Here is a 24918-nt window from a genome sequence, read left to right on the forward strand (position 1 = left end):
CCTGTTGCAAGCCACGCCCACGGATTATAATTTTGCCGTGAGTTCCGCCTATTGACGTCATGTCCGCGTCACATGACTGCGACGTAATATTATCTAAAACTGTTTGTGCGGTATTGTGTTGTTCTGTGCGGTATTGTGTTATTCTGTGTGGCGTTGTGTTGTTCTGTGCGGCGTCGTGTTGTTCAGTGCGACGTCGTGTTGTTCAGTGCGGCATGGTGTTGTTCAGTAAGGCATGGTGTTGTTCAGTGCGGCATGGTGTTCAGTGCGGCATAATGTTGTTCAGTGCGGCATAATGTTGTTCAGTGCGGCATGGTGTTGTTCAGTGCGGCATGGTGTTGTTCAGTGCGGCATGGTGTTGTTCAGTGCGGCATAATGTTGTTCAGTGCGCCATAATGTCGTTCAGTGCGGCATGGTGTTGTTCAGTGCGGGATGGTGTTGTTCAGTGCAGGATGGTGTTGTTCAGTGCAGGATGGTGTTGTTCAGTGCGGCATGGTGTTGTTCAATGCGGCATGGTGTTGTTCAGTGCGGGATGGTGTTGTTCAGTGCAGGATGGTGTTGTTCAGTGCGGCATGGTGTTGTTCAGTGCGGCATGGTGTTGTTCAGTGCGGCATGGTGTTGTTCAGTGCGGCATGGTGTTGTTCAGTGCAGGATGGTGTTGTTCAATGCGGGATCGTGTTGTTCAGTGCGGCATGGTGTTGTTCAGTGCGGCATGGTGTTGTTCAGTGCGGCATAATGTTGTTCAGTGCGGCATGGTGTTGTTCAGTGCGGCATGGTGTTGTTCAGTGCGGCATGGTGTTGTTCAGTGCGGCATGGTGTTGTCCAGTGCGCCATAATGTTGTCCAGTGCGCCATAATGTTGTTCAGTGCGGCATGGTGTTGTTTAGTGCGGGATGGTGTTGTTCAGTGCAGGATGGTGTTGTTCAGTGCGGCATGGTGTTGTTCAATGCGGCATGGTGTTGTTCAGTGCGGGATGGTGTTGTTCAGTGCGGCATGGTGTTGTTCAGTGCGGCATAATGTTGTTCAGTGCGGCATGGTGTTGTTCAGTGCGGCATGGTGTTGTTCAGTGCGGCATGGTGTTGTTCAGTGCGGAATGGTGTTGTTCAGTGCGGCATGGTGTTGTTCAGTGCGGCATGGTGTTGTTCAGTGCGGGATGGTGTTGTTCAATGCGGGATCGTGTTGTTCAGTGCGGGGTGGTGTTGTTCAGTGCAGGATGGTGTTGTTCAGTGCAGGATGGTGTTGTTCAGTGCGGCATGGTGTTGTTCAATGCGGCATAATGTTGTTCAGTGCAGCATAATGTTGTTCAGTGCGGCATGGTGTTGTTCAATGCGGCATGGTGTTGTTCAGTGCGGGATGGTGTTGTTCAGTGCGGCATGGTGTTGTTCAGTGCGGCATGGTGTTTTTCAGTGCAGCATGGTGTTGTTCAGTGCGGCATGGTGTTGTTCAGTGCGACATGGTGTTGTTCAGTGCGGCATGGTGTTGTTCAGTGCAGGATGGTGTTGTTCAGTGCAGGATGGTGTTGTTCAGTGCAGGATGGTGTTGTTCAATGCGGGATGGTGTTGTTCAGTGCGGCATGGTGTTGTTCGATGCGGCATGGTGTTGTTCAGTGCGGAATGGTGTTGTTCAGTGCGGAATGGTGTTCAGTGCGGCATGGTGTTGTTCAGTGCAAAATGGTGTTGTTCAGTGCGGGATGGTGTTGTTCAATGCGGGATGGTGTTGTTCAGTGCGGGATGGTGTTGTTCAGTGCGGCATGGTGTTGTTCAATGCGGCATGGTGTTGTTCAATGCGGCATGGTGTTGTTCAGTGCAGGATGGTGTTGTTCAGTGCGGCATGGTGTTGTTCAATGCGGCATGGTGTTGTTCAATGCGGCATGGTGTTGTTCAGTGCGGCATGGTGTTGTTCAGTGCAGCGTAATGTAGTTCAGTGCGGCATGGTGTTGTTCAGTGCGGCATGGTGTTGTTCAGTGCGGCATGGTGTTGTTCAGTGCGGGATGGTGTTGCTCAGTGCGGCATGGTGTTGCTCAGTGCGGCATGGTGTTGTTCAGTGCGGGATGGTGTTGTTCATTGCGGCATGGTGTTGTTCAGTGCGGCATGGTGTTGTTCAGTGCGGGATGGTGTTGTTCAGTGCGGGATGGTGTTGTTCAGTGCGGCATGGTGTTGTTCAATGCGGGATCGTGTTGTTCAGTGCGGCATGGTGTTGTTCAGTGCGGCATGGTGTTGTTCAGTGCGGCATGGTGTTGTTCAGTGCGGCATAATGTTGTTCAGTGCGGCATAATGTTGTTCAGTGCGGCATAATGTTGTTCAGTGCGGAATGGTGTTGTTCAGTGCGGAATGGTGTTGTTCAGTGCGGCATGGTGTTGTTCAGTGCGGCATGGTGTTGTTCAGTGCGGCATGGTGTTGTTCAGTGCGGCATGGTGTTGTTCAGTGCGGCATGGTGTTCAATGCGGGATGGTGTTGTTCAGTGCGGCATGGTGTTGTTCAGTGCGGCATGGTGTTGTTCAGTGCGGCATGGTGTTGTTCAGTGCGGCATGGTGTTGTTCAGTGCGGCATGGTGTTGTTCATTTCGGCATAATGTTGTTCAGTGCGGCATAATGTTGTTCAGTGCGGCATGGTGTTGTTCAGTGCGGGATGGTGTTGTTCAGTGCGTTATAATGTTATTCAGTGCGGCATGGTGTTGTTCAGTGCGGCATGGTGTTGTTCAGTGCGGCATGGTGTTGTTCAGTGCGGCATAATGTTGTTCAGTGCGGCATAATGTTGTTCAGTGCGGCATGGTGTTGTTCAGTGCGGCATGGTGTTGTTCAGTGCGGGATGGTGTTGTTCAGTGCGGGATGGTGTTCAATGCGGAATGGTGTTGTTCAGTGCAGGATGGTGTTGTTCAGTGCGGCATGGTGTTGTTCAGTGCGGCATAATGTTGTTCAGTGCGGCATGGTGTTGTTCAGTGCGGCATGGTGTTGTTCAGTGCGGCATGGTGTTGTTCAGTGCGGCATAATGTTGTTCAGTGCGGCATGGTGTTGTTCAGTGCGGCATGGTGTTGTTCAGTGCGGCATAATGTTCAGTGCGGCATAATGTTGTTCAGTGCGGCATGGTGTTGTTCAGTGCGGGATGGTGTTGTTCAGTGCAGGATGGTGTTGTTCAGTGCGGCATGGTGTTCAGTGCGGGATGGTGTCTTTCAGTGCGGCATGGTGTCGTTCAGTGCGGCATGGTGTCTTTCAGTGCGGCATGGTGTCGTTCAGTGAGGCATGGTGTTGTTCAGTGCGGCATGGTGTTGTTTAGTGCGGCATGGTGTTGTTCAGTGCGGGATGGTGTTGTTCAGTGTGGCATGGTGTTCAGTGCGGCATGGTGTTGTTCAGTGCGGTATCGTGTTGTTCAGTGCGGAATCGTGTTTCTCAGTGCGGTATCGTGTTGTTCAGTGCAGTATCGTTGTGTTGTTCGTATTGTGTTGTGTTGTTCGTAATGTGTTGTGTTGTTCGTATTGTGTTGTGTTGTTCGTATTGTGTTGTGTTGTTCATATTGTGTTGTTCATATTGTGTTGAGTTGTTCGTATTGTGTTGTGTTGTTCGTATTGTGTTGCCTTTAACACTTAGCCTCTAACACTTAGCCTCTAACACTTAGCCTCTAGCATCTAGAAGGTAAATAAATAGGAAGGAAGGACTCACCGGTGACGTCTTCGCCCACGTCCAAGCGTTGTACTTTGTATTTTCATCCTTCTGACAGTGGAAAACATAGCCAACAAACACCGTGGAACCTAAACGAATGAAAGAAAACTATCATTTGGCCACAACCAACATTCACAGATACAACACAATGTGACGTGCGGGGTTGAGGTTAAAGGTTGAGTGAAGGGCCCTCGTTTTAAACTACTTTTTTGAAAAGGATTGGGAACAAGTAAGACGTATTTAATTTATTTAATGGGAAGTAGTAAGAGCTATTGAATTTAATCTATGTATTATATTCTATTGTATTGTATTCTGTTGTATTCTTTTGGATTGTATTCACACTAACCCCACTAAAACTTCAGCCCACAAAAACTCGCCTCTGGCGCCTAGCCTCTGGCACTTAGCCTCTAACACTTAGCCTTTAACACTTAGCCTTTAACACTTAGCCTTTAACACTTAGCCTTTAACACTTAGCCTAGAAGGTGAATAAATAGGGTTAAAGGTTGAGTGAAGGGACCTCGTTTTAAACTACTTTTTTGAAAAGGAGTGGGAACAAGTAAGACGTATTTAATTTATTTAATGGGAAGTAGTAAGACTTATTAAATTTATTTAATCTACTTTTCTTCCCAGGCAAAATTTGATGTGCTGCAATTCCAAATTTCCAAAGTGAATGAAGGAATGAAGTCCTTTAAATTATGATTTTGTATAAATACTAGGCATTAACACAAAATCGACGGCACAAAATGGGCAGACTTTACTTGTTTGAAAAGGACTGGTTACAAGACAGACTTTTTTAATTTATTTAATGGGAAGAAGACTTATTTAGTTTAATTGATCTATTTTTGTTCCCTGGCAAAATTCGATTTGCTGCAATTCCAAATTTCCAAAGTGAATGAAGGAAAGAAGTCTTTTAAATTATGATTTTGCTTAAATACTAGGCATAGACACAAAATCTACGGCACAAAATGGGCAGACTTTACTTGTTTGAAGAGGACTGGTTACAAGACAGACTTTTCTGATTTATTTAATGGGAAGAAGACTTATTTAGTTTATTTAATCTATTTTTGTTCCCTGGCAAAATTGGATTTGCTGAAATTGTATTTTGCCAAATCTTGCCTTGAGACCTGATAGGAAGTATTAAACGCTTAGTTAAATCAATACAAGTTGGTAATAAGAGCGAGTAATGTTGGTTGAACCGATGAATGAAGGTTGAAAGCAATTTAAATTATGACTTTGTATAAATACTAGATATTAACAGAACATCTACTGCGCGAAATGGGCAGAGTTTACTTGTTTGAGAAGGAGTGGCTTATTCAAAACTAAGATTTATTTAATCTGTTTGTTCCCAGGCAAAATTGGATGTGATGCAATTCCAAATTTCACCACATGATGGTGCCCAATTTTGACTTCATAGGACATATTAAACACTTAGCTTGTTATTATGTTCAAGGTAATCAGATTTGTTTATTATTCTAATGGCCTCTTCAAAACTATTCTGGATTACTACTTTGGATCTATTCTACATTACTTGGCAACAACATACTCTGTAACAGATTAGGCAGTATAATCATATCTGTTAACTTGAGAGTGCCCACACTCAATCTACTTATCGTGATGTGTTAAATCAATTACTGTTAGACATTATTTGTCTGATAATCTACCAAATCTTTGAATTGAAGAATTTGTGATTTAATTAATAGCTTGTTGTTATATTAAGGGTAATCACACTTGTATATAATTCTAATGGCCTTCTTTTGAAAACTATTCTGAATTACAACTTTGGATCTTATATTACTTTGCAACAATCTACTCCGTGACAGATTAGGCAGTATAATCACATATGTTAACTTCAGTGCCCACACTGTATTAATTTATGGTTATTTGTTAAATCAAGTACTGTTAGACATGAAATAGGAAGTGTTTAACATAAATGTTATGGCTACTCACCATTGTAGCTCGCTCCTGGTCAATGATACGAGCCTCTTCTTGCAGTGGAAAACTTGCAGCCAACAAACACCGTGGAACCTAAAGGAATGAAATTAAACATTAACATTTCGCCTCGACCAATTTTCACACGTACAACGCAACGCGGCTACACTTCTGCTATTACAAACGTAAATCTCCTTAAACACAATGAGTGTTACTTACCGTGTACGCTCTAGACGGTCCAGTTGCAAGCAGAAAATAAAGATATTTCTGTTGATAATCGTCGCTGCTCAGTGGCTCACGGCCATCGCGCCAACAGATTTGAATTTTGGCGGAGGTTCGGGCAATTACGTCATATCCGCGGCACATGACTGCGACGTAATACCCGCTTATCTGAAACGGCAGTTAAAAGTAGAGTTACATCAAGTTTTCTTGGAACCTAAACGAATGAAAGAAAACTATCATTTGGCCACAACCAACATTCACAGATACAACACAACGTGCGGGGTTGAGGTTAAAGATTGAGTGAAGGGCCCTCGTTTTAAACTACTGTTTTGAAAAGGAGTGGGAACAAGTAAGACGTATTTAATTTATTTAATGGGAAGTAGTAAGACTTATTAAATTTATTTAATCTACTTTTCTTCCCAGGCAAAATTTGATGTGCTGCAATTCCAAATTTCCACAGTGAATGAAGGAATGAAGTCCTTTAAATTATGATTTTGTATAAATACTAGGCATTAACACAAAATCGACGGCACAAAATGGGCAGACTTTACTTGTTTGAAAAGGACTGGTTACAAGACAGACTTTTTTAATTTATTTAATGGGAAGAAGACTTATTTAGTTTAATTGATCTATTTTTGTTCCCTGGCAAAATTCGATTTGCTGCAATTCCAAATTTCCAAAGTGAATGAAGGAAAGAAGTCGTTTAAATTATGATTTTGTTTAAATACTAGGCATAGACACAAAATCTACGGCACAAAATGGGCAGACTTTACTTGTTTGAAGAGGACTGGTTACAAGACAGACTTTTCTGATTTATTTAATGGGAAGAAGACTTATTTAGTTTATTTAATCTATTTTTGTTCCCTGGCAAAATTGGATTTGCTGAAACTGTATTTTGCCAAATCTTGCCTTGAGACCTGATAGGAAGTATTAAACGCTTAGTTAAATCAATACAAGTTGGTAATAAGAGCGAGTAATGTTGGTTGAACCGATGAATGAAGGTTGAAAGCAATTTAAATTATGACTTTGTATAAATACTAGATATTAACAGAACATCTACTGCGCGAAATGGGCAGAGTTTACTTGTTTGAGAAGGAGTGGCTTATTCAAAACTAAGATTTATTTAATCTGTTTGTTCCCAGGCAAAATTGGATGTGATGCAATTCCAAATTTCACCACATGATGGTGCCCAATTTTGACTTCATTGGACATATTAAACACTTAGCTTGTTATTATGTTCAAGGTAATCAGATTTGTTTATTATTCTAATGGCCTCTTCAAAACTATTCTGGATTACTACTTTGGATCTATTCTACATTACTTGGCAACAACATACTCTGTAACAGATTAGGCAGTATAATCATATCTGTTAACTTGAGAGTGCCCACACTCAATCTACTTATCGTGATGTGTTAAATCAATTACTGTTAGACATTATTTGTCTGATAATCTACCAAATCTTTGAATTGAAGAATTTGTGATTTAATTAATAGCTTGTTCAGGGTAATCAGACTTGTATATAATTCTAATGGCCTTCTTTTGAAAACTATTCTGAATTACAACTTTGGATCTTATATTACTTTGCAACAATCTACTCGGTGACAGATTAGGCAGTATAATCACATATGTTAACTTCAGTGCCCACACTGTATTTATTTATGGTTATTTGTTAAATCAAGTACTGTTAGACATGAAATAGGAAGTGTTAAACATAAATGTTATGGCTACTCACCATTGTAGCTCGCTCCTGGTCAATGATATGAGCCTCTTCTTGCAGTGGAAAACTTGCAGCCAACAAACACCGTGGAACCTAAAGGAATGAAATTAAACATTAACATTTCGCCTGGACCAACATTCACACGTACAACGCAACGCGGCTACACTTCTGCTATTACAAACGTAAATCTCCTTAAACACAACGAGTGTTACTTACCGTGTACGCTCTAGGCAAAATTGGATGTGATGCAATTCCAAATCTATCTGAAACGGCAGTTAAAAGTAGAGTTACATCAAGTTTTCTTTTTTAATCAACACAATCATTTACAACCGTTGACCAGAAAGAATCGTCGAAATTCGACGTCCCCCCACAAACGCCACGCTCACTCGCTTTTCAGGGCAACAAAAGTACTTCTTTTTAAAAACGATGAGTTGTACTTACCGTGTACGCTCTGGACGGTCCAGTTGCGAGCAGAAAATAAAAATATTTCTCTTGTTAGTCGTATGTTACCATCCGCTGTGTCTTTGTCAACATCGCCGCCATTTTCCTACTTCCTGCTGCGAGCCACGCCCACGGATTTAAATTTGGGCGGAAGCTCTTTCCATTGGCGTCGTTTTCGCGTATAGCAAATCCGATTGGTTGGGAAGGGGGCACGGTTATGCAGCCGAGGGGTCCTGTGATCGGTGGGATGTAAAGTAGGCGTCGACGTCACGTCCGCGTCACGTGACCACGACGTGGCAGACGTCATATAGCAACCGCTGTTTTGTTTAGTAGACTTACAGTTGTTATGCATTGACATAATGGCGCACACACCAAATAGATTTAAATAAATTAAATAATTCTTCTGCCCACTCTCTTTTAAACAAGTTAACTCTCCCCGCGGATTTGAATTCCGGCGAAAGTTACGCCCATCGACGTCACGTATGTCACGTGACCACGACGTGGCAGATGTCATATAGCAACCGCTGTTTTGTTTAGTAGATTTACAGTTGTTATGCATTGGCATAATGGTGTGCACTCAAAATAGATTTAAATAAATTAAATATTTCTTCTGCCCACTCCCTTTTAAACAAGTTAACTCTGCCCACGTCCATTGACGTCTTGTCTGCGTCACGTGACCACGACGTAGCGACGTCATATAGTAACCGCTGTTTTGATCAGTAGACTTAGTTATTATGCGTTGACATAATGGCGCACTGGTTAGCATGGCCACCTCTTAAGCATGATGTTGCGGGTTCGACGCCTGATCAATGTTAGCATGGAGTGAGCTGAAGTGCATGGCGCTGAAGATTTGAATCTTTGAAATGCGCTGAGGTCTGACATATCAGGCAGAATGGTTTGCCATCACGTTCAACAAAAAATAGAAACTTTCCCACTCTGATTAAAACGTCCTGTGTTCATCTACGTATTTTCGTTTTGCTGTGCATCTTTTCCCTGCCATTTCGAGAGCCCAATTGACACTCATAGTTTAAAGAAATGTGTTTGCCCATCCTACTTTGTGGAATTTCACCACATGCGCTTTTGACCAAAATACCAAATTGAACTCAAGTGAAGCCAACACGCACTCTGATCCGCCGTCAGCACGTCATTCACGCCAGCGTGGCTGGCTTTTTCGCCGTCCGTGGCGGGGCAGTCCCGCTGCGGTAGCGCCTCGTACAACATGGCCTCCAGCTCCAGGATCCTCTGGGCCGCAATCCTCGTCCATCAGTGGTCCGGCGGGAGATTTGAGGGCGGCTTACCTTATGAGCCTGGTCCATGGAACACTTCCTGAAGTCCAACTCTTCATCCAGGTAGCCCTTCTGCTTGCAGAACATATCCTAGCACAGCTCAAGGTCAGAATTGTTGGGGTACATTGCCGGAGTTCCCCTTGGCTGATGTCGCATGTCTGTCTACCTTCTCACTTTCAATGTCCAACATCTTCTGTTGAAGTGCTGACTTGGTCACTTTGATGTATTCTAACCACTGAGGAAAGGCTGCTGTCACATAAGCAGAATGCGAGAGCGTGCGTGGACGTGCGCGTTACCTTCTCGGCTAGGGTGAGAAGGGTCCTGGCGTGAATCACGACCACCTGCTCCTCGTTGGTGAGATTCTGCAAGAGCCCAAAGGCACAGCGTCAACAAGCTTCTTTCAGCGCAAAGCCTTCCAAAAGTCACATTTGAGCCGCCGAGTCTCGTGGAGTGCGAACATAAGGAGTTCGACATACACTTACGGCGTTATAGCCCAGGATGTCCAGCTTCTTCATCAGATCACTGATGACGATGTCCGGGGGAAAGGCGCAAGGAGCAATGTAAGGTGTTCTGGGACCTCGGGTTAAGGTTAGGGTTGCGAGGGACGCCTTACGTACGCTCACGCCCTCGGCCTCGCAGTAGATCTGCAAAGGGCTGAGGCCGTCTGGGAAACGGACTTGCAGAAACTTCAAGACGGGGGAGCGCCACTCCCTCTCCTGAAAGGCAGAGGCATGCATCCGTCCGTCCGTCCGTCCGTCACATCTCTGGCCTCAACACGCTTGTGCGAGTCTTCCCACCTCCAGCTCCAGGATGCGGAACTCAAGCAGTTCGTTTTGGTCTCGGATATCCTGGATGTGCTCTTTCAGACGCGCTTCTTCCGCCTCCATCCGCCTGACCTGAAAAGACAGTCAGACCTCATCTGCGGGGCTTCCCGACAGGTGTGACGCCAAGCGACTCCGCCCAGCGCCTTTCTTTCCGTCACCTTTTCGGCCAACTGCTGATTGCTCTGACGCAGCAGCTGCTTCTCCTCCACCCACTTGACATTCTAGAAGAGACAAACGCGTGGACAGCTTTGGAATGTTGTGTCATTTTCATCCACAAATTCTTTGGTTGACTGGAAAATGACATTTGCTTTTCTCCGCATTTTCCCAGCCACGTTCGGGGGGGGGGGGGGGGGGGGGTTGGTCCAGTAATGCCAGACGGATGAGTGACTGAAGAATGTAGCTATTTTGTCTGAGAAAAAGGTGTGCTCATTGATGAGCTTACCTGTCCTTGTTGCTTCAGCGCTGACTCCAGATCTGCTACTCTGCTTTGATAGTGACCCATTTCTACCATCAGCTTTTCTCTGGTCTGAAAGGAGGAGGAGGGAGGCTCCTCCTCCTCCTTTCAGACCAGAGAACACCCGAGGCTGGGTGAGAACGGGGAGGCTGCGACCCGGCCGGGGGTTGCGGGAAGGGGCGCCACCTTGATCTCCTTCTCGGCGTCGTAGTCCCCTTCGCTGGTCTGGGCTAGCAGAGCGTAGGCTCGTTGCAGCGCTTGATATTCTTGCGTCAGCTGGCGGTAGCGAAGCTCCGCCTCTTCATGCACACACCAATGCAACACAGCACTCGTACCAGAATCAGTCAGACCGGCGACAAAGCACCCGCGACGCAAAGACGAGTCCGATTCCAGGCTGAAGAGGAATGTTTGGTGCCAATACGCTGGCAGAAATGGCGGGCTACCTCTTCGGGTTCCGTGTCGGGGGTTCTGTCGGTGTGAAAAGACAAGGACGATCCGTCCGAGTCCACCAACACGTCTTCGTCGTAGCCGTAAAATGTTCTGATGACCTGCGGGCGCGGAAGCAAACATCTCTCTGAACAAACTGAAGCGACACCTCACGATGAATCGACGAGAGGAACGATAGCGAGAAAAAGGCCATTTCATCTTCCGCAACACCAAGCAGCCGCAAACAAACAGACCCACCTTGCAGGACCTCACGCTTTGTTCCTCCTCAGAGATTCTCGACGTCGGTATCGTAGCAGCAAATCTCTCTCCTGTCGACACAAATAATCCGCCTTTGAGATTCTTTGGATGCAAAGGGAACGAACGGCTCCGGCGCAGAAACAAACGCGACTCACAATGACATTTCTGACATGAGCTCCTGTCTCCAGAGCCTGAAAAACACGTCACCGGCGATGATTGGAGGGACGCTCGTCTTTTCCAAAAGTGACAACTACAGGGTGTGTCAGGGTTTTCCAGATTATCTTTATCGTATCATTATGTTGCTTTGACTTTGACTGCAACCTGTAATAAATAATATTATTTATCCCTTATTTATCCCTATCGCTTATCCCTTCCTACACAAAGTCGTAAAACACCCCTTGCTATGTTTTGACTAGAGGTCAAGGGCTTCCTCTATTCAATCCACTCTTACACCCACCCTGTTTCTCTTAATTAAAATGCTCGTGCAGGAGCCGAGAGTCAGACTTCATTCGTACAACGGATGGACTCTCCACCTGCAGGTGTCCAAAAGAACTTACTTGTCTCCCGTGTGGTTCTTGCAAAATAAGTTGGAGCGAGCGCAACTCTAACAGGGTGCATTTTGCCACTAGCTGCCTACGGACAATGATGTCGCGCTCGCGGCTCATGGTTGACGGGCTGAGCAGCCGGGCAAGTCCGTCGTTTTCAGCGCACAGCGAGTGGCAAAGGCGCTGACAAAACGGGAGCTTTGAGCTGCTGAAAACGGCAAAACAAGTCTAAAGCGTGTTCAAACGCGTGCGCACAATGCTCCTGCTTGAAAGGTCGAAATTTAAGGGGCCAATTTTTTGGATGGCGGCCGCCGGCCAAGCTTTGGACGCAAAAGGTTTCCTGGCGACAGCGAGCGAGCGTGGCGCTGCCGTACGTGCACCGAGTCGCCTGCCTGAAGACCTTGGACAAGTCGTCGATGATGTGCCGCTGCTCCACAACTTGAAGGAACTCCATTTCACCGTCCTGCTGGCCGCAACCGCGGTCCAGGTCATTGAGCGAACTAGGCCTTCTCTGTGGAACACAAATGCAGTGGACTCTGTTGGCACGCCGCCGTTGTCCGCGTCGACTTACCAAGCTTGCCATCTCCTCGTTCTCCTGGGTGACAAAGCGCACTTTGTTTTCAAGGCGACACAGCACCAGCGAGAGTTCTTCATTCTTCCTGCTCAGGCGTTTGTTTTTGTACAGGAGTGGCAGAAACTGGCTTTCTGTTTCTCTCAGTCGCTTTAGCTGCAAGCATGAAGTGCGGGATGTGAAAGACGCACAACACGCGGGCCAGAACGTATCCATTCCTTTTGCATCGGTTTGAACGGAATCGTGGCTTTGGCTCCCAATAAAAGACATCTACCAGGCAACCGACTCGACGCGCCGCTCAACTAATAAGCAAGCGCAATGGGTGCCTCGCTGGATGGCGCGCATCAAACGTAGCGCAAACCTTCAAGCGTGCCGTCAATAAATTACCAGTTCATTGCGCTCTTCAGAAAGCAGGGCGTTTCGATCCTCCAGGTTCCTGATGACTGCGCTGAGCTCAGCGATTTTCAGATGAAACCGTCGCGTGTCCCGATCCTCCTGAGACTGAAAACGCCCCGCAACACACACACACAAGCACTCGTTCAAAGTTCAAAACTGTTTTTGTGCTACCTTCCTCCAGCAACGAACTAAGTCATGCGTACTGCAAGTGTGTGATGAGGTGGCTTACGCAATGAAGAGGATTGCTAGTAGCGGCGTTGACCCCACTTCCAGGGTAGTTTAGGCCCGCCCTTTGGGAATCCCTCAGGGCAGCGATCTGCTGCTCGGCAGCCTGAGTCTGCAGCTGAAGGCGGTGGACGTGGCCGGCCCCAGGGCTTCATCCAAAACACTAACCGCTCTGTCTTTCAGCTTGATCTCATCCGTCTGGATGTACAAACGGGGAGCGCTCAGGCAGGCGGGCAAACTCATTTGCCAGAATTGTGACAAAAACAAAGAGAGCAACCGGCCAATTTTTTTTCTTGAATCGACTAGAACACCTTTGCTGTGACAAAAGCGAAGCGAGCAACCGGACATTTTCTTCTTGTGAAATAGAATAGAATAGAATGCCTTAGGTGTCATTGCACTGCAGGTATACAACGAAATTGGGAACATAGCCACGCACCGCGCATCTGATCAGTCCTACCAGTCGGCGGATCTCCCTCTCGCAGTCTCTCTTGGTTCGGCTCAGCTCCTCCCGATGCTGGTGATGAGCCGATCGGAGCTCGGCCGCTCGGGACTGCCAGGCCTGCTGGGCCGCTGCCAGGGCTTCTTCCGCGCTCCTGGTGGAGGCGACACCGCTCGGTCTCCCGACACCGCCGCGTCTCCTCCACCTCCGCCAGCAAAGCGCCCCCCCCTCCTCACCTGAGCAGACATTGCGCCACACCGGGCCATTGAGACCGCAACGGAGCGCCGCGACGCTTACTGGGGACAAGCTACACAATACGGTAGCGGCCGCATCGAAGCCCGACGTGGCGTGCGGATAGTCAGACACGGATAGAGCGGATCACCTTGTCCATGGAGCCGTCCCTCAGGCTGAGGACCAAGGCATTCAGTCGCTGGATCTCTCCATCTTGATTTTGATCACTCTCATCAGCTCCATTTCATGCTGCCGCAGTAATGTCTCCCTGGTAATGGCTAACTCTTTCTGCTTCTCCTCATGGAGTTTGCTTTTGAGTTCCGTCATGGCGGCGGTGGCACGGTGGTGCTCCGCCCGCAGGTCCTGACTTCTCTCTCTCTCCAGACAGCTGACCTGACATGACTTAGACTTAGACTTAGACAAACTTTATTGTCATCTTGTCTGCACATGGTGCATACAAAACGAAATTCCGTTGCATACGTCTTACAACAAAGTAGTGATATTGCAGTTGAATAGAAGTAACATATCCTATGAAAATATATATATATACATATACTATATATATATATATATATATATATTAAAAATAAGTATAAAGTGCAGCAGTGATAATTATGCAATAGTGCAAGTAGGCAAAACAGTATTCAAGAGTGTGCAGAGGAATGCTAAACCATGTATTAAACTTCTATTTAAAGGGTTTATACAAGTTCAGTAAAGTTGGTAGTGCGAGATAGTGCAAGATAGAGGTCCGTAGTGTCATACAGTTCTGTGAATGTGTGATGCAGAGTTCAGTTTAGAGCTCAACAGTTCTAGTGTTCAACAGTCTGATGACAGCAGGGAAAACGCTGTTGCAGAACCTGGTGGACCTGCAGCGGATGCTGCAAACCTCTTCCCAGAGGGCAGCAGGGAGAACAGTCCATGGTGGGGGTGTGATGGGTCATTGATGATGTTACGGGCACGGGACATGCAGCGCTGAGATGAAATGTCCTGAATGGAGGGAAGAGGAGCCCCTATGATCCTCTCTGCTGTCCTCACCACTCTCCTCACGTTCTTCCAATCGGAGGCGGTGCAGCCTCCACACCACACAGAGAGACAGCTTGTCAGAATGCTCTCTATGGTGCTCCTGTAGAACGTCCTCATGATGGGTGGGGGCAGGTGGGCTCTCCTCATCCTCCGCTGTAAGTACAAGCGCTTCTGTGCCCTCTTGACCAGTGCCGTAGTGTTCATAGTCCAGGTGAGGTCTTCTGTGATGTGGACCCCCAGGAATTTGGTGCTGCTGACCACCTCCACAGCTGAGCTGTTGATGATCAGTGGAGCGTGGTGAGGCTGTTTTCTCCTGAAGTCGACGATGATCTCCTTCATCTTCTCCTCATTCAGGATCAGGCTGTTTTCTCTGCACCAGCCCACCAGCTGCTCCACCTCCTCTCTGTAGTCCAGGTCGTTGTTGTCTCTGATGAGCCCCACCACCGTTGTGTCGTCTGCTGACTTCACGATGTGATTGGTGGTGAACCTGAGGACGCAGTCGTGTGTCATCAGGGTGAACAGCAGGGGGCTCAGGACGCAGCCCTGAGGGGAGCCTGTGCTGAGGGTGATGACATCAGAGGTGTTCTGTCCGACCCGGACTGACTGAGGTCTGTTGGTGAGGAAGTCTAGCAGCCAGTTGCGAAGGGGGGTGTTGAAGCCCAGGTGTTCCAATTTTCCTACCAGATGCTGTGGGATGATGGTGTTAAACGCTGAGCTGAAGTCCAGGAACAGCATCCGCACATGGGTGTTCTTCTCCTCCAGGTGAGCCAGGCTCAGGTGAAGAACGGAGGAGATGGCGTCCTGAGTGGAGCGGTTTTGCCGGTCGGCAAACTGGAACGGGTCAAATAATAGGGGGAGTCTGGAAACGATGTGACCTTTAAGCAGCCTTTCGAAGCACTTCATCATAACCGGAGTCAGTGCAACAGGCCGGTAATCATTAAATGAGGTGATTTGAGGTTTCTTCGGCACCGGAATGATGGAGGCAGTCTTAAAGCACGCCGGCACTTTGGCTTGGCCCAGCGAGGTGTTAAAAATGTCTGTGATGACCCCAGCCAGATGACTTGCACATTCCCTGAACACACGCCCAGGAATGTTGTCGGGGCCAGGGGCCTTACAGGGGTTGACTCTCCTCAGGGTCTTCAACACATCGGCGGAGTCAAGGCAGAGTACCTCCTCTTCCTGATGGGGGACAGTTTTAACTGCTGGAGTGCCGTTTAGTGCCTCGAACCTCCCAAAGAAGTTATTTAGACCATTTAGAAAGTCAGCATCAACTACACCCACCAGGGGGGGGAGGGTGAGTTGTAGTCTGTAATCGCCCGTATGCCTTGCCACATACTCCTGATGTTTTTGACGTTGTGGAAACGATCCTGAAATTTTCGACTGCGGTCTCGCTTCGCTATCCTGATGGCACGGTTCAAGTTGGCTCTCGCTGTCCTCAGTGTCTCCTTGTCGCCAGACTTGAAGGCAGAGTTCCGCGCTCGTAGCGTTTGACGTACCTCCTCAGTCATCCAGGGTCGTTGGTTGCCCCGGGTGATGATATTCTTAGTGGTGCTGACGTCCTCGGTGCATTTGTTGATGTAGGCTGACACAGTCATGGCACACGCATGTCTAATCTACATCGGGAAAACTGGGAGGGAGGGAGGCAGGCAGGGAGGCAGGCAGGGAGGCAGGCAGTGTCTGTCTGTTGAGGTTTTCACCTTGTTCTTCTCCTGCTGAAGTTCTAACTGGACGTCCATCAGTGTGGTTCTCAGCTCGTCATTGGTGGCCTGAAGGGCGTCTGTTCGCTCCGCCTTGGCCCGCCCTGCCGGAGCTCGTTTGGACATCTCTTACTCGAGTCTCGCCCGGTCGTCAGTCAGAGATCACATTTGTACCTGGAGAGCACAAACGCAGCGCTGTTTTCCACTGGCTTCGAACTCAACTTCAATCGGTACCGTAACTTACAACATCATAAACATAGAACTAGCTTGACTTATTCATTGAATAAATGCATTTGGTTCTTCAAAACTGCATCACGCAACATAGCGTGACCGAGACGGCCGTTATCCACCTGCGTGAAGTTATTTGGTGAAATGAATGAGATGTTTAAGACACCATCGTTCTGTCTCTATGTAGATGAAGGGAAATAATCGATTGCTGAAGGTCCAAAGGTGTTGTGATAAACAAATAAACATATTAGTAATTAGTGACATATTTGTGATAAACATATTAGGCAGGATAATCACATATGTTAACTTGACTGCCCACACTGTATTTATTTATGGTTATTTGTTAAATCGAGTACTGTTAGACATGAAATAGGAAGTGTTTAACATAAATGGAAGACGAAAGGGGTACTCACCATTGTAGCTCCTGCTGGTCAATGATACGAGCCTCTTCTTGCAGTGGAAAACATACAGCCAACAAACACCGTGGAACCTAAAGGAATGAAATTAAACATTAACATTTAGCCTCAACCAACATTCACAGATACAACGCAACGCAAACTACACAAACGTAAATCTTTTTAAACACAATGAGTTGTACTTACCGTGTACGCTCTAGACGGTCCACTTGCAAGCAGAAAATAAAGATATTTCTGTTGATAATCGTCGTGTTTGTATCCGGTGTCTCGCTCAAGGCCATTGCGCCCACAGATTTGAATTTTGGCGAGAGTTCAGCCTATTGACGTCATTTCCGCGGTGTAATACCCGCATATCTGAAACGGCAAAGTTAAGAGTAGAGTTAAATAAAGTTTTTAGTCAACGCAATAATTTACAACCGTTGACCAGTCGAAATAATCGTCGAAATTTGGCGTCTGTGGCTGGAAGCAGACGCCGAGTTCGACATTCCTCCCAAACGCCACACTCCCTCGCTTTTCAGGGCTCAAAAAAAACAGTTGTAATTACCTTGTACGCTCTAGACGGTCAAGTTGCAAGCTGAAAACAAAAATATTTGCCTTGTTAGTCATCGTGTTACTAACCGCTGTGTCTTGTTTGCCAGAATTGCCGCTTTCCTACTTCCTGTTGCAAGCCACGCCCACGGATTATAATTTTGCCGTGAGTTCCGCCTATTGACGTCATGTCCGCGTCACATGACTGCGACGTAATATTATCTAAAACTGTTTGTGCGGTATTGTGTTGTTCTGTGCGGTATTGTGTTATTCTGTGTGGCGTTGTGTTGTTCTGTGCGGCGTCGTGTTGTTCAGTGCGACGTCGTGTTGTTCAGTGCGGCATGGTGTTGTTCAGTAAGGCATGGTGTTGTTCAGTGCGGCATGGTGTTCAGTGCGGCATAATGTTGTTCAGTGCGGCATAATGTTGTTCAGTGCGGCATGGTGTTGTTCAGTGCGGCATGGTGTTGTTCAGTGCGGCATGGTGTTGTTCAGTGCGGCATAATGTTGTTCAGTGCGCCATAATGTCGTTCAGTGCGGCATGGTGTTGTTCAGTGCGGGATGGTGTTGTTCAGTGCAGGATGGTGTTGTTCAGTGCAGGATGGTGTTGTTCAGTGCGGCATGGTGTTGTTCAATGCGGCATGGTGTTGTTCAGTGCGGGATGGTGTTGTTCAGTGCAGGATGGTGTTGTTCAGTGCGGCATGGTGTTGTTCAGTGCGGCATGGTGTTGTTCAGTGCGGCATGGTGTTGTTCAGTGCGGCATGGTGTTGTTCAGTGCAGGATGGTGTTGTTCAATGCGGGATCGTGTTGTTCAGTGCGGCATGGTGTTGTTCAGTGCGGCATGGTGTTGTTCAGTGCGGCATAATGTTGTTCAGTGCGGCATGGTGTTGTTCAGTGCGGCATGGTGTTGTTCAGTGCGGCATGGTGTTGTTCAGTGCGGCATGGTGTTGTCCAGTGCGCCATAATGTTGTCCAGTGCGCCATAATGTTGTTCAGTGCGGCATGGTGTTGTTTAGTGCGGGATGGTGTTGTTCAGTGCAGGATGGTGTTGTTCAGTGCGGCATGGTGTTGTTCAATGCGGCATGGTGTTGTTCAGTGCGGGATGGTGTTGTTCAGTGCGGCATGGTGTTGTTCAGTGCGGCATAATGTTGTTCAGTGCGGCATGGTGTTGTTCAGTGCGGCATGGTGTTGTTCAGTGCGGCATGGTGTTGTTCAGTGCGGAATGGTGTTGTTCAGTGCGGCATGGTGTTGTTCAGTGCGGCATGGTGTTGTTCAGTGCGGGATGGTGTTGTTCAATGCGGGATCGTGTTGTTCAGTGCGGGGTGGTGTTGTTCAGTGCAGGATGGTGTTGTTCAGTGCAGGATGGTGTTGTTCAGTGCGGCATGGTGTTGTTCAATGCGGCATAATGTTGTTCAGTGCAGCATAATGTTGTTCAGTGCGGCATGGTGTTGTTCAATGCGGCATGGTGTTGTTCAGTGCGGGATGGTGTTGTTCAGTGCGGCATGGTGTTGTTCAGTGCGGCATGGTGTTTTTCAGTGCAGCATGGTGTTGTTCAGTGCGGCATGGTGTTGTTCAGTGCGACATGGTGTTGTTCAGTGCGGCATGGTGTTGTTCAGTGCAGGATGGTGTTGTTCAGTGCAGGATGGTGTTGTTCAATGCGGGATGGTGTTGTTCAGTGCGGCATGGTGTTGTTCGATGCGGCATGGTGTTGTTCAGTGCGGAATGGTGTTGTTCAGTGCGGAATGGTGTTCAGTGCGGCATGGTGTTGTTCAGTGCAAAATGGTGTTGTTCAGTGCGGGATGGTGTTGTTCAATGCGGGATGGTGTTGTTCAGTGCGGGATGGTGTTGTTCAGTGCGGCATGGTGTTGTTCAATGCGGCATGGTGTTGTTCAATGCGGCATGGTGTTGTTCAGTGCAGGATGGTGTTGTTCAATGCGGCATGGTGTTGTTCAATGCGGCATGGTGTTGTTCAATGCGGCATGGTGTTGTTCAGTGCGGCATGGTGTTGTTCAGTGCAGCGTAATGTAGTTCAATGCGGCATGGTGTTGTTCAGTGCGGCATGGTGTTGTTCAGTGCGGCATGGTGTTGTTCAGTGCGGGATGGTGTTGCTCAGTGCGGCATGGTGTTGCTCAGTGCGGCATGGTGTTGTTCAGTGCGGGATGGTGTTGTTCATTGCGGCATGGTGTTGTTCAGTGCGGCATGGTGTTGTTCAGTGCGGGATGGTGTTGTTCAGTGCGGGATGGTGTTGTTCAGTGCGGCATGGTGTTGTTCAATGCGGGATCGTGTTGTTCAGTGCGGCATGGTGTTGTTCAGTGCGGCATGGTGTTGTTCAGTGCGGCATGGTGTTGTTCAGTGCGGCATAATGTTGTTCAGTGCGGCATAATGTTGTTCAGTGCGGCATAATGTTGTTCAGTGCGGAATGGTGTTGTTCAGTGCGGAATGGTGTTGTTCAGTGCGGCATGGTGTTGTTCAGTGCGGCATGGTGTTGTTCAGTGCGGCATGGTGTTGTTCAGTGCGGCATGGTGTTGTTCAGTGCGGCATGGTGTTCAATGCGGGATGGTGTTGTTCAGTGCGGCATGGTGTTGTTCAGTGCGGCATGGTGTTGTTCAGTGCGGCATGGTGTTGTTCAGTGCGGCATGGTGTTGTTCAGTGCGGCATGGTGTTGTTCATTTCGGCATAATGTTGTTCAGTGCGGCATAATGTTGTTTAGTGCGGCATGGTGTTGTTCAGTGCGGGATGGTGTTGTTCAGTGCGTTATAATGTTATTCAGTGCGGCATGGTGTTGTTCAGTGCGGCATGGTGTTGTTCAGTGCGGCATGGTGTTGTTCAGTGCGGCATAATGTTGTTCAGTGCGGCATAATGTTGTTCAGTGCGGCATGGTGTTGTTCAGTGCGGCATGGTGTTGTTCAGTGCGGGATGGTGTTGTTCAGTGCGGGATGGTGTTCAATGCGGAATGGTGTTGTTCAGTGCAGGATGGTGTTGTTCAGTGCGGCATGGTGTTGTTCAGTGCGGCATAATGTTGTTCAGTGCGGCATGGTGTTGTTCAGTGCGGCATGGTGTTGTTCAGTGCGGCATGGTGTTGTTCAGTGCGGCATAATGTTGTTCAGTGCGGCATGGTGTTGTTCAGTGCGGCATGGTGTTGTTCAGTGCGGCATAATGTTCAGTGCGGCATAATGTTGTTCAGTGCGGCATGGTGTTGTTCAGTGCGGGATGGTGTTGTTCAGTGCAGGATGGTGTTGTTCAGTGCGGCATGGTGTTCAGTGCGGGATGGTGTCTTTCAGTGCGGCATGGTGTCGTTCAGTGCGGCATGGTGTCTTTCAGTGCGGCATGGTGTCGTTCAGTGAGGCATGGTGTTGTTCAGTGCGGCATGGTGTTGTTTAGTGCGGCATGGTGTTGTTCAGTGCGGGATGGTGTTGTTCAGTGTGGCATGGTGTTCAGTGCGGCATGGTGTTGTTCAGTGCGGTATCGTGTTGTTCAGTGCGGAATCGTGTTTCTCAGTGCGGTATCGTGTTGTTCAGTGCAGTATCGTTGTGTTGTTCGTATTGTGTTGTGTTGTTCGTAATGTGTTGTGTTGTTCGTATTGTGTTGTGTTGTTCGTATTGTGTTGTGTTGTTCATATTGTGTTGTTCATATTGTGTTGAGTTGTTCGTATTGTGTTGTGTTGTTCGTATTGTGTTGCCTTTAACACTTAGCCTCTAACACTTAGCCTCTAACACTTAGCCTCTAGCATCTAGAAGGTAAATAAATAGGAAGGAAGGACTCACCGGTGACGTCTTCGCCCACGTCCAAGCGTTGTACTTTGTATTTTCATCCTTCTGACAGTGGAAAACATAGCCAACAAACACCGTGGAACCTAAACGAATGAAAGAAAACTATCATTTGGCCACAACCAACATTCACAGATACAACACAATGTGACGTGCGGGGTTGAGGTTAAAGGTTGAGTGAAGGGCCCTCGTTTTAAACTACTTTTTTGAAAAGGATTGGGAACAAGTAAGACGTATTTAATTTATTTAATGGGAAGTAGTAAGAGCTATTGAATTTAATCTATGTATTATATTCTATTGTATTGTATTCTGTTGTATTCTTTTGGATTGTATTCACACTAACCCCACTAAAACTTCAGCCCACAAAAACTCGCCTCTGGCGCCTAGCCTCTGGCACTTAGCCTCTAACACTTAGCCTTTAACACTTAGCCTTTAACACTTAGCCTTTAACACTTAGCCTTTAACACTTAGCCTAGAAGGTGAATAAATAGGGTTAAAGGTTGAGTGAAGGGACCTCGTTTTAAACTACTTTTTTGAAAAGGAGTGGGAACAAGTAAGACGTATTTAATTTATTTAATGGGAAGTAGTAAGACTTATTAAATTTATTTAATCTACTTTTCTTCCCAGGCAAAATTTGATGTGCTGCAATTCCAAATTTCCAAAGTGAATGAAGGAATGAAGTCCTTTAAATTATGATTTTGTATAAATACTAGGCATTAACACAAAATCGACGGCACAAAATGGGCAGACTTTACTTGTTTGAAAAGGACTGGTTACAAGACAGACTTTTTTAATTTATTTAATGGGAAGAAGACTTATTTAGTTTAATTGATCTATTTTTGTTCCCTGGCAAAATTCGATTTGCTGCAATTCCAAATTTCCAAAGTGAATGAAGGAAAGAAGTCTTTTAAATTATGATTTTGCTTAAATACTAGGCATAGACACAAAATCTGCGGCACAAAATGGGCAGACTTTACTTGTTTGAAGAGGACTGGTTACAAGACAGACTTTTCTGATTTATTTAATGGGAAGAAGACTTATTTAGTTTATTTAATCTATTTTTGTTCCCTGGCAAAATTGGATTTGCTGAAATTGTATTTTGCCAAATCTTGCCTTGAGACCTGATAGGAAGTATTAAACGCTTAGTTAAATCAATACAAGTTGGTAATAAGAGCGAGTAATGTTGGTTGAACCGATGAATGAAGGTTGAAAGCAATTTAAATTATGACTTTGTATAAATACTAGATATTAACAGAACATCTACTGCGCGAAATGGGCAGAGTTTACTTGTTTGAGAAGGAGTGGCTTATTCAAAACTAAGATTTATTTAATCTGTTTGTTCCCAGGCAAAATTGGATGTGATGCAATTCCAAATTTCACCACATGATGGTGCCCAATTTTGACTTCATAGGACATATTAAACACTTAGCTTGTTATTATGTTCAAGGTAATCAGATTTGTTTATTATTCTAATGGCCTCTTCAAAACTATTCTGGATTACTACTTTGGATCTATTCTACATTACTTGGCAACAACATACTCTGTAACAGATTAGGCAGTATAATCATATCTGTTAACTTGAGAGTGCCCACACTCAATCTACTTATCGTGATGTGTTAAATCAATTACTGTTAGACATTATTTGTCTGATAATCTACCAAATCTTTGAATTGAAGAATTTGTGATTTAATTAATAGCTTGTTGTTATATTAAGGGTAATCACACTTGTATATAATTCTAATGGCCTTCTTTTGAAAACTATTCTGAATTACAACTTTGGATCTTATATTACTTTGCAACAATCTACTCCGTGACAGATTAGGCAGTATAATCACATATGTTAACTTCAGTGCCCACACTGTATTAATTTATGGTTATTTGTTAAATCAAGTACTGTTAGACATGAAATAGGAAGTGTTTAACATAAATGTTATGGCTACTCACCATTGTAGCTCGCTCCTGGTCAATGATACGAGCCTCTTCTTGCAGTGGAAAACTTGCAGCCAACAAACACCGTGGAACCTAAAGGAATGAAATTAAACATTAACATTTCGCCTCGACCAATTTTCACACGTACAACGCAACGCGGCTACACTTCTGCTATTACAAACGTAAATCTCCTTAAACACAATGAGTGTTACTTACCGTGTACGCTCTAGACGGTCCAGTTGCAAGCAGAAAATAAAGATATTTCTGTTGATAATCGTCGCTGCTCAGTGGCTCACGGCCATCGCGCCAACAGATTTGAATTTTGGCGGAGGTTCGGGCAATTACGTCATATCCGCGGCACATGACTGCGACGTAATACCCGCTTATCTGAAACGGCAGTTAAAAGTAGAGTTACATCAAGTTTTCTTGGAACCTAAACGAATGAAAGAAAACTATCATTTGGCCACAACCAACATTCACAGATACAACACAACGTGCGGGGTTGAGGTTAAAGATTGAGTGAAGGGCCCTCGTTTTAAACTACTGTTTTGAAAAGGAGTGGGAACAAGTAAGACGTATTTAATTTATTTAATGGGAAGTAGTAAGACTTATTAAATTTATTTAATCTACTTTTCTTCCCAGGCAAAATTTGATGTGCTGCAATTCCAAATTTCCAAAGTGAATGAAGGAATGAAGTCCTTTAAATTATGATTTTGTATAAATACTAGGCATTAACACAAAATCGACGGCACAAAATGGGCAGACTTTACTTGTTTGAAAAGGACTGGTTACAAGACAGACTTTTTTAATTTATTTAATGGGAAGAAGACTTATTTAGTTTAATTGATCTATTTTTGTTCCCTGGCAAAATTCGATTTGCTGCAATTCCAAATTTCCAAAGTGAATGAAGGAAAGAAGTCGTTTAAATTATGATTTTGTTTAAATACTAGGCATAGACACAAAATCTACGGCACAAAATGGGCAGACTTTACTTGTTTGAAGAGGACTGGTTACAAGACAGACTTTTCTGATTTATTTAATGGGAAGAAGACTTATTTAGTTTATTTAATCTATTTTTGTTCCCTGGCAAAATTGGATTTGCTGAAACTGTATTTTGCCAAATCTTGCCTTGAGACCTGATAGGAAGTATTAAACGCTTAGTTAAATCAATACAAGTTGGTAATAAGAGCGAGTAATGTTGGTTGAACCGATGAATGAAGGTTGAAAGCAATTTAAATTATGACTTTGTATAAATACTAGATATTAACAGAACATCTACTGCGCGAAATGGGCAGAGTTTACTTGTTTGAGAAGGAGTGGCTTATTCAAAACTAAGATTTATGTAATCTGTTTGTTCCCAGGCAAAATTGGATGTGATGCAATTCCAAATTTCACCACATGATGGTGCCCAATTTTGACTTCATTGGACATATTAAACACTTAGCTTGTTATTATGTTCAAGGTAATCAGATTTGTTTATTATTCTAATGGCCTCTTCAAAACTATTCTGGATTACTACTTTGGATCTATTCTACATTACTTGGCAACAACATACTCTGTAACAGATTAGGCAGTATAATCATATCTGTTAACTTGAGAGTGCCCACACTCAATCTACTTATCGTGATGTGTTAAATCAATTACTGTTAGACATTATTTGTCTGATAATCTACCAAATCTTTGAATTGAAGAATTTGTGATTTAATTAATAGCTTGTTC

At 45.7% G+C, this 24918-nt stretch overlaps 1 protein-coding gene and 2 long non-coding RNA genes across 3 annotated transcripts; all 3 read right to left on the minus strand.

Annotated features, from left to right (window-relative positions):
- Positions 1-3125: 3125 nt before the first annotated feature.
- LOC148390140 (uncharacterized) lies at positions 3126-5965 on the minus strand. Its single transcript, XR_015861843.1, has 3 exons — positions 5800-5965; positions 5599-5676; positions 3126-3740 (listed from the first exon to the last, which is right to left on the minus strand). It is a non-coding gene; the product is annotated as an uncharacterized LOC148390140 (long non-coding RNA).
- A 1787-nt stretch (positions 5966-7752) lies between these two features.
- LOC148390141 (janus kinase and microtubule-interacting protein 3-like) lies at positions 7753-11336 on the minus strand. Its single transcript, XM_088392606.1, has 9 exons — positions 11209-11336; positions 10968-11072; positions 10513-10852; positions 10229-10291; positions 10026-10142; positions 9729-9962; positions 9543-9608; positions 9413-9481; positions 7753-9336 (listed from the first exon to the last, which is right to left on the minus strand). Exons 3-9 carry the CDS (start codon positions 10579-10581, stop codon positions 9109-9111), a joined length of 846 nt encoding a protein of 281 aa, XP_088248732.1. The 5' UTR covers positions 10582-10852; positions 10968-11072; positions 11209-11336; the 3' UTR covers positions 7753-9108.
- A 9405-nt stretch (positions 11337-20741) lies between these two features.
- Positions 20742-23581, minus strand: LOC148390142 (uncharacterized). The gene is made up of 3 exons (XR_015861847.1): positions 23416-23581; positions 23215-23292; positions 20742-21356 (listed from the first exon to the last, which is right to left on the minus strand). It is a non-coding gene; the product is annotated as an uncharacterized LOC148390142 (long non-coding RNA).
- Positions 23582-24918: the final 1337 nt, after the last annotated feature.

The sequence above is a fragment of the Syngnathus floridae genome, chromosome 12 (assembly GCF_059516105.1).
Source record: "Syngnathus floridae isolate MCC-2025c chromosome 12, RoL_Sflo_1.0, whole genome shotgun sequence".
Lineage (NCBI taxonomy): Eukaryota > Metazoa > Chordata > Actinopteri > Syngnathiformes > Syngnathidae > Syngnathus > Syngnathus floridae.

Coding starts and splice junctions, on each gene's coding strand:
- LOC148390141 (XM_088392606.1), bottom strand. CDS start 10,581: ATGGTAGAAATGGGTCACTATCAAAGCAGAGTAGCAGATCTGGAGTCA. Junction 9,482..9,542: donor TTCTCACCCTAGCCGAGAAG/GTAACGCGCACG, acceptor GCCTTTCCTCAG/TGGTTAGAATACATCAAAGT. Junction 9,337..9,412: donor TGGACATTGAAAGTGAGAAG/GTAGACAGACAT, acceptor GAGCTGTGCTAG/GATATGTTCTGCAAGCAGAA.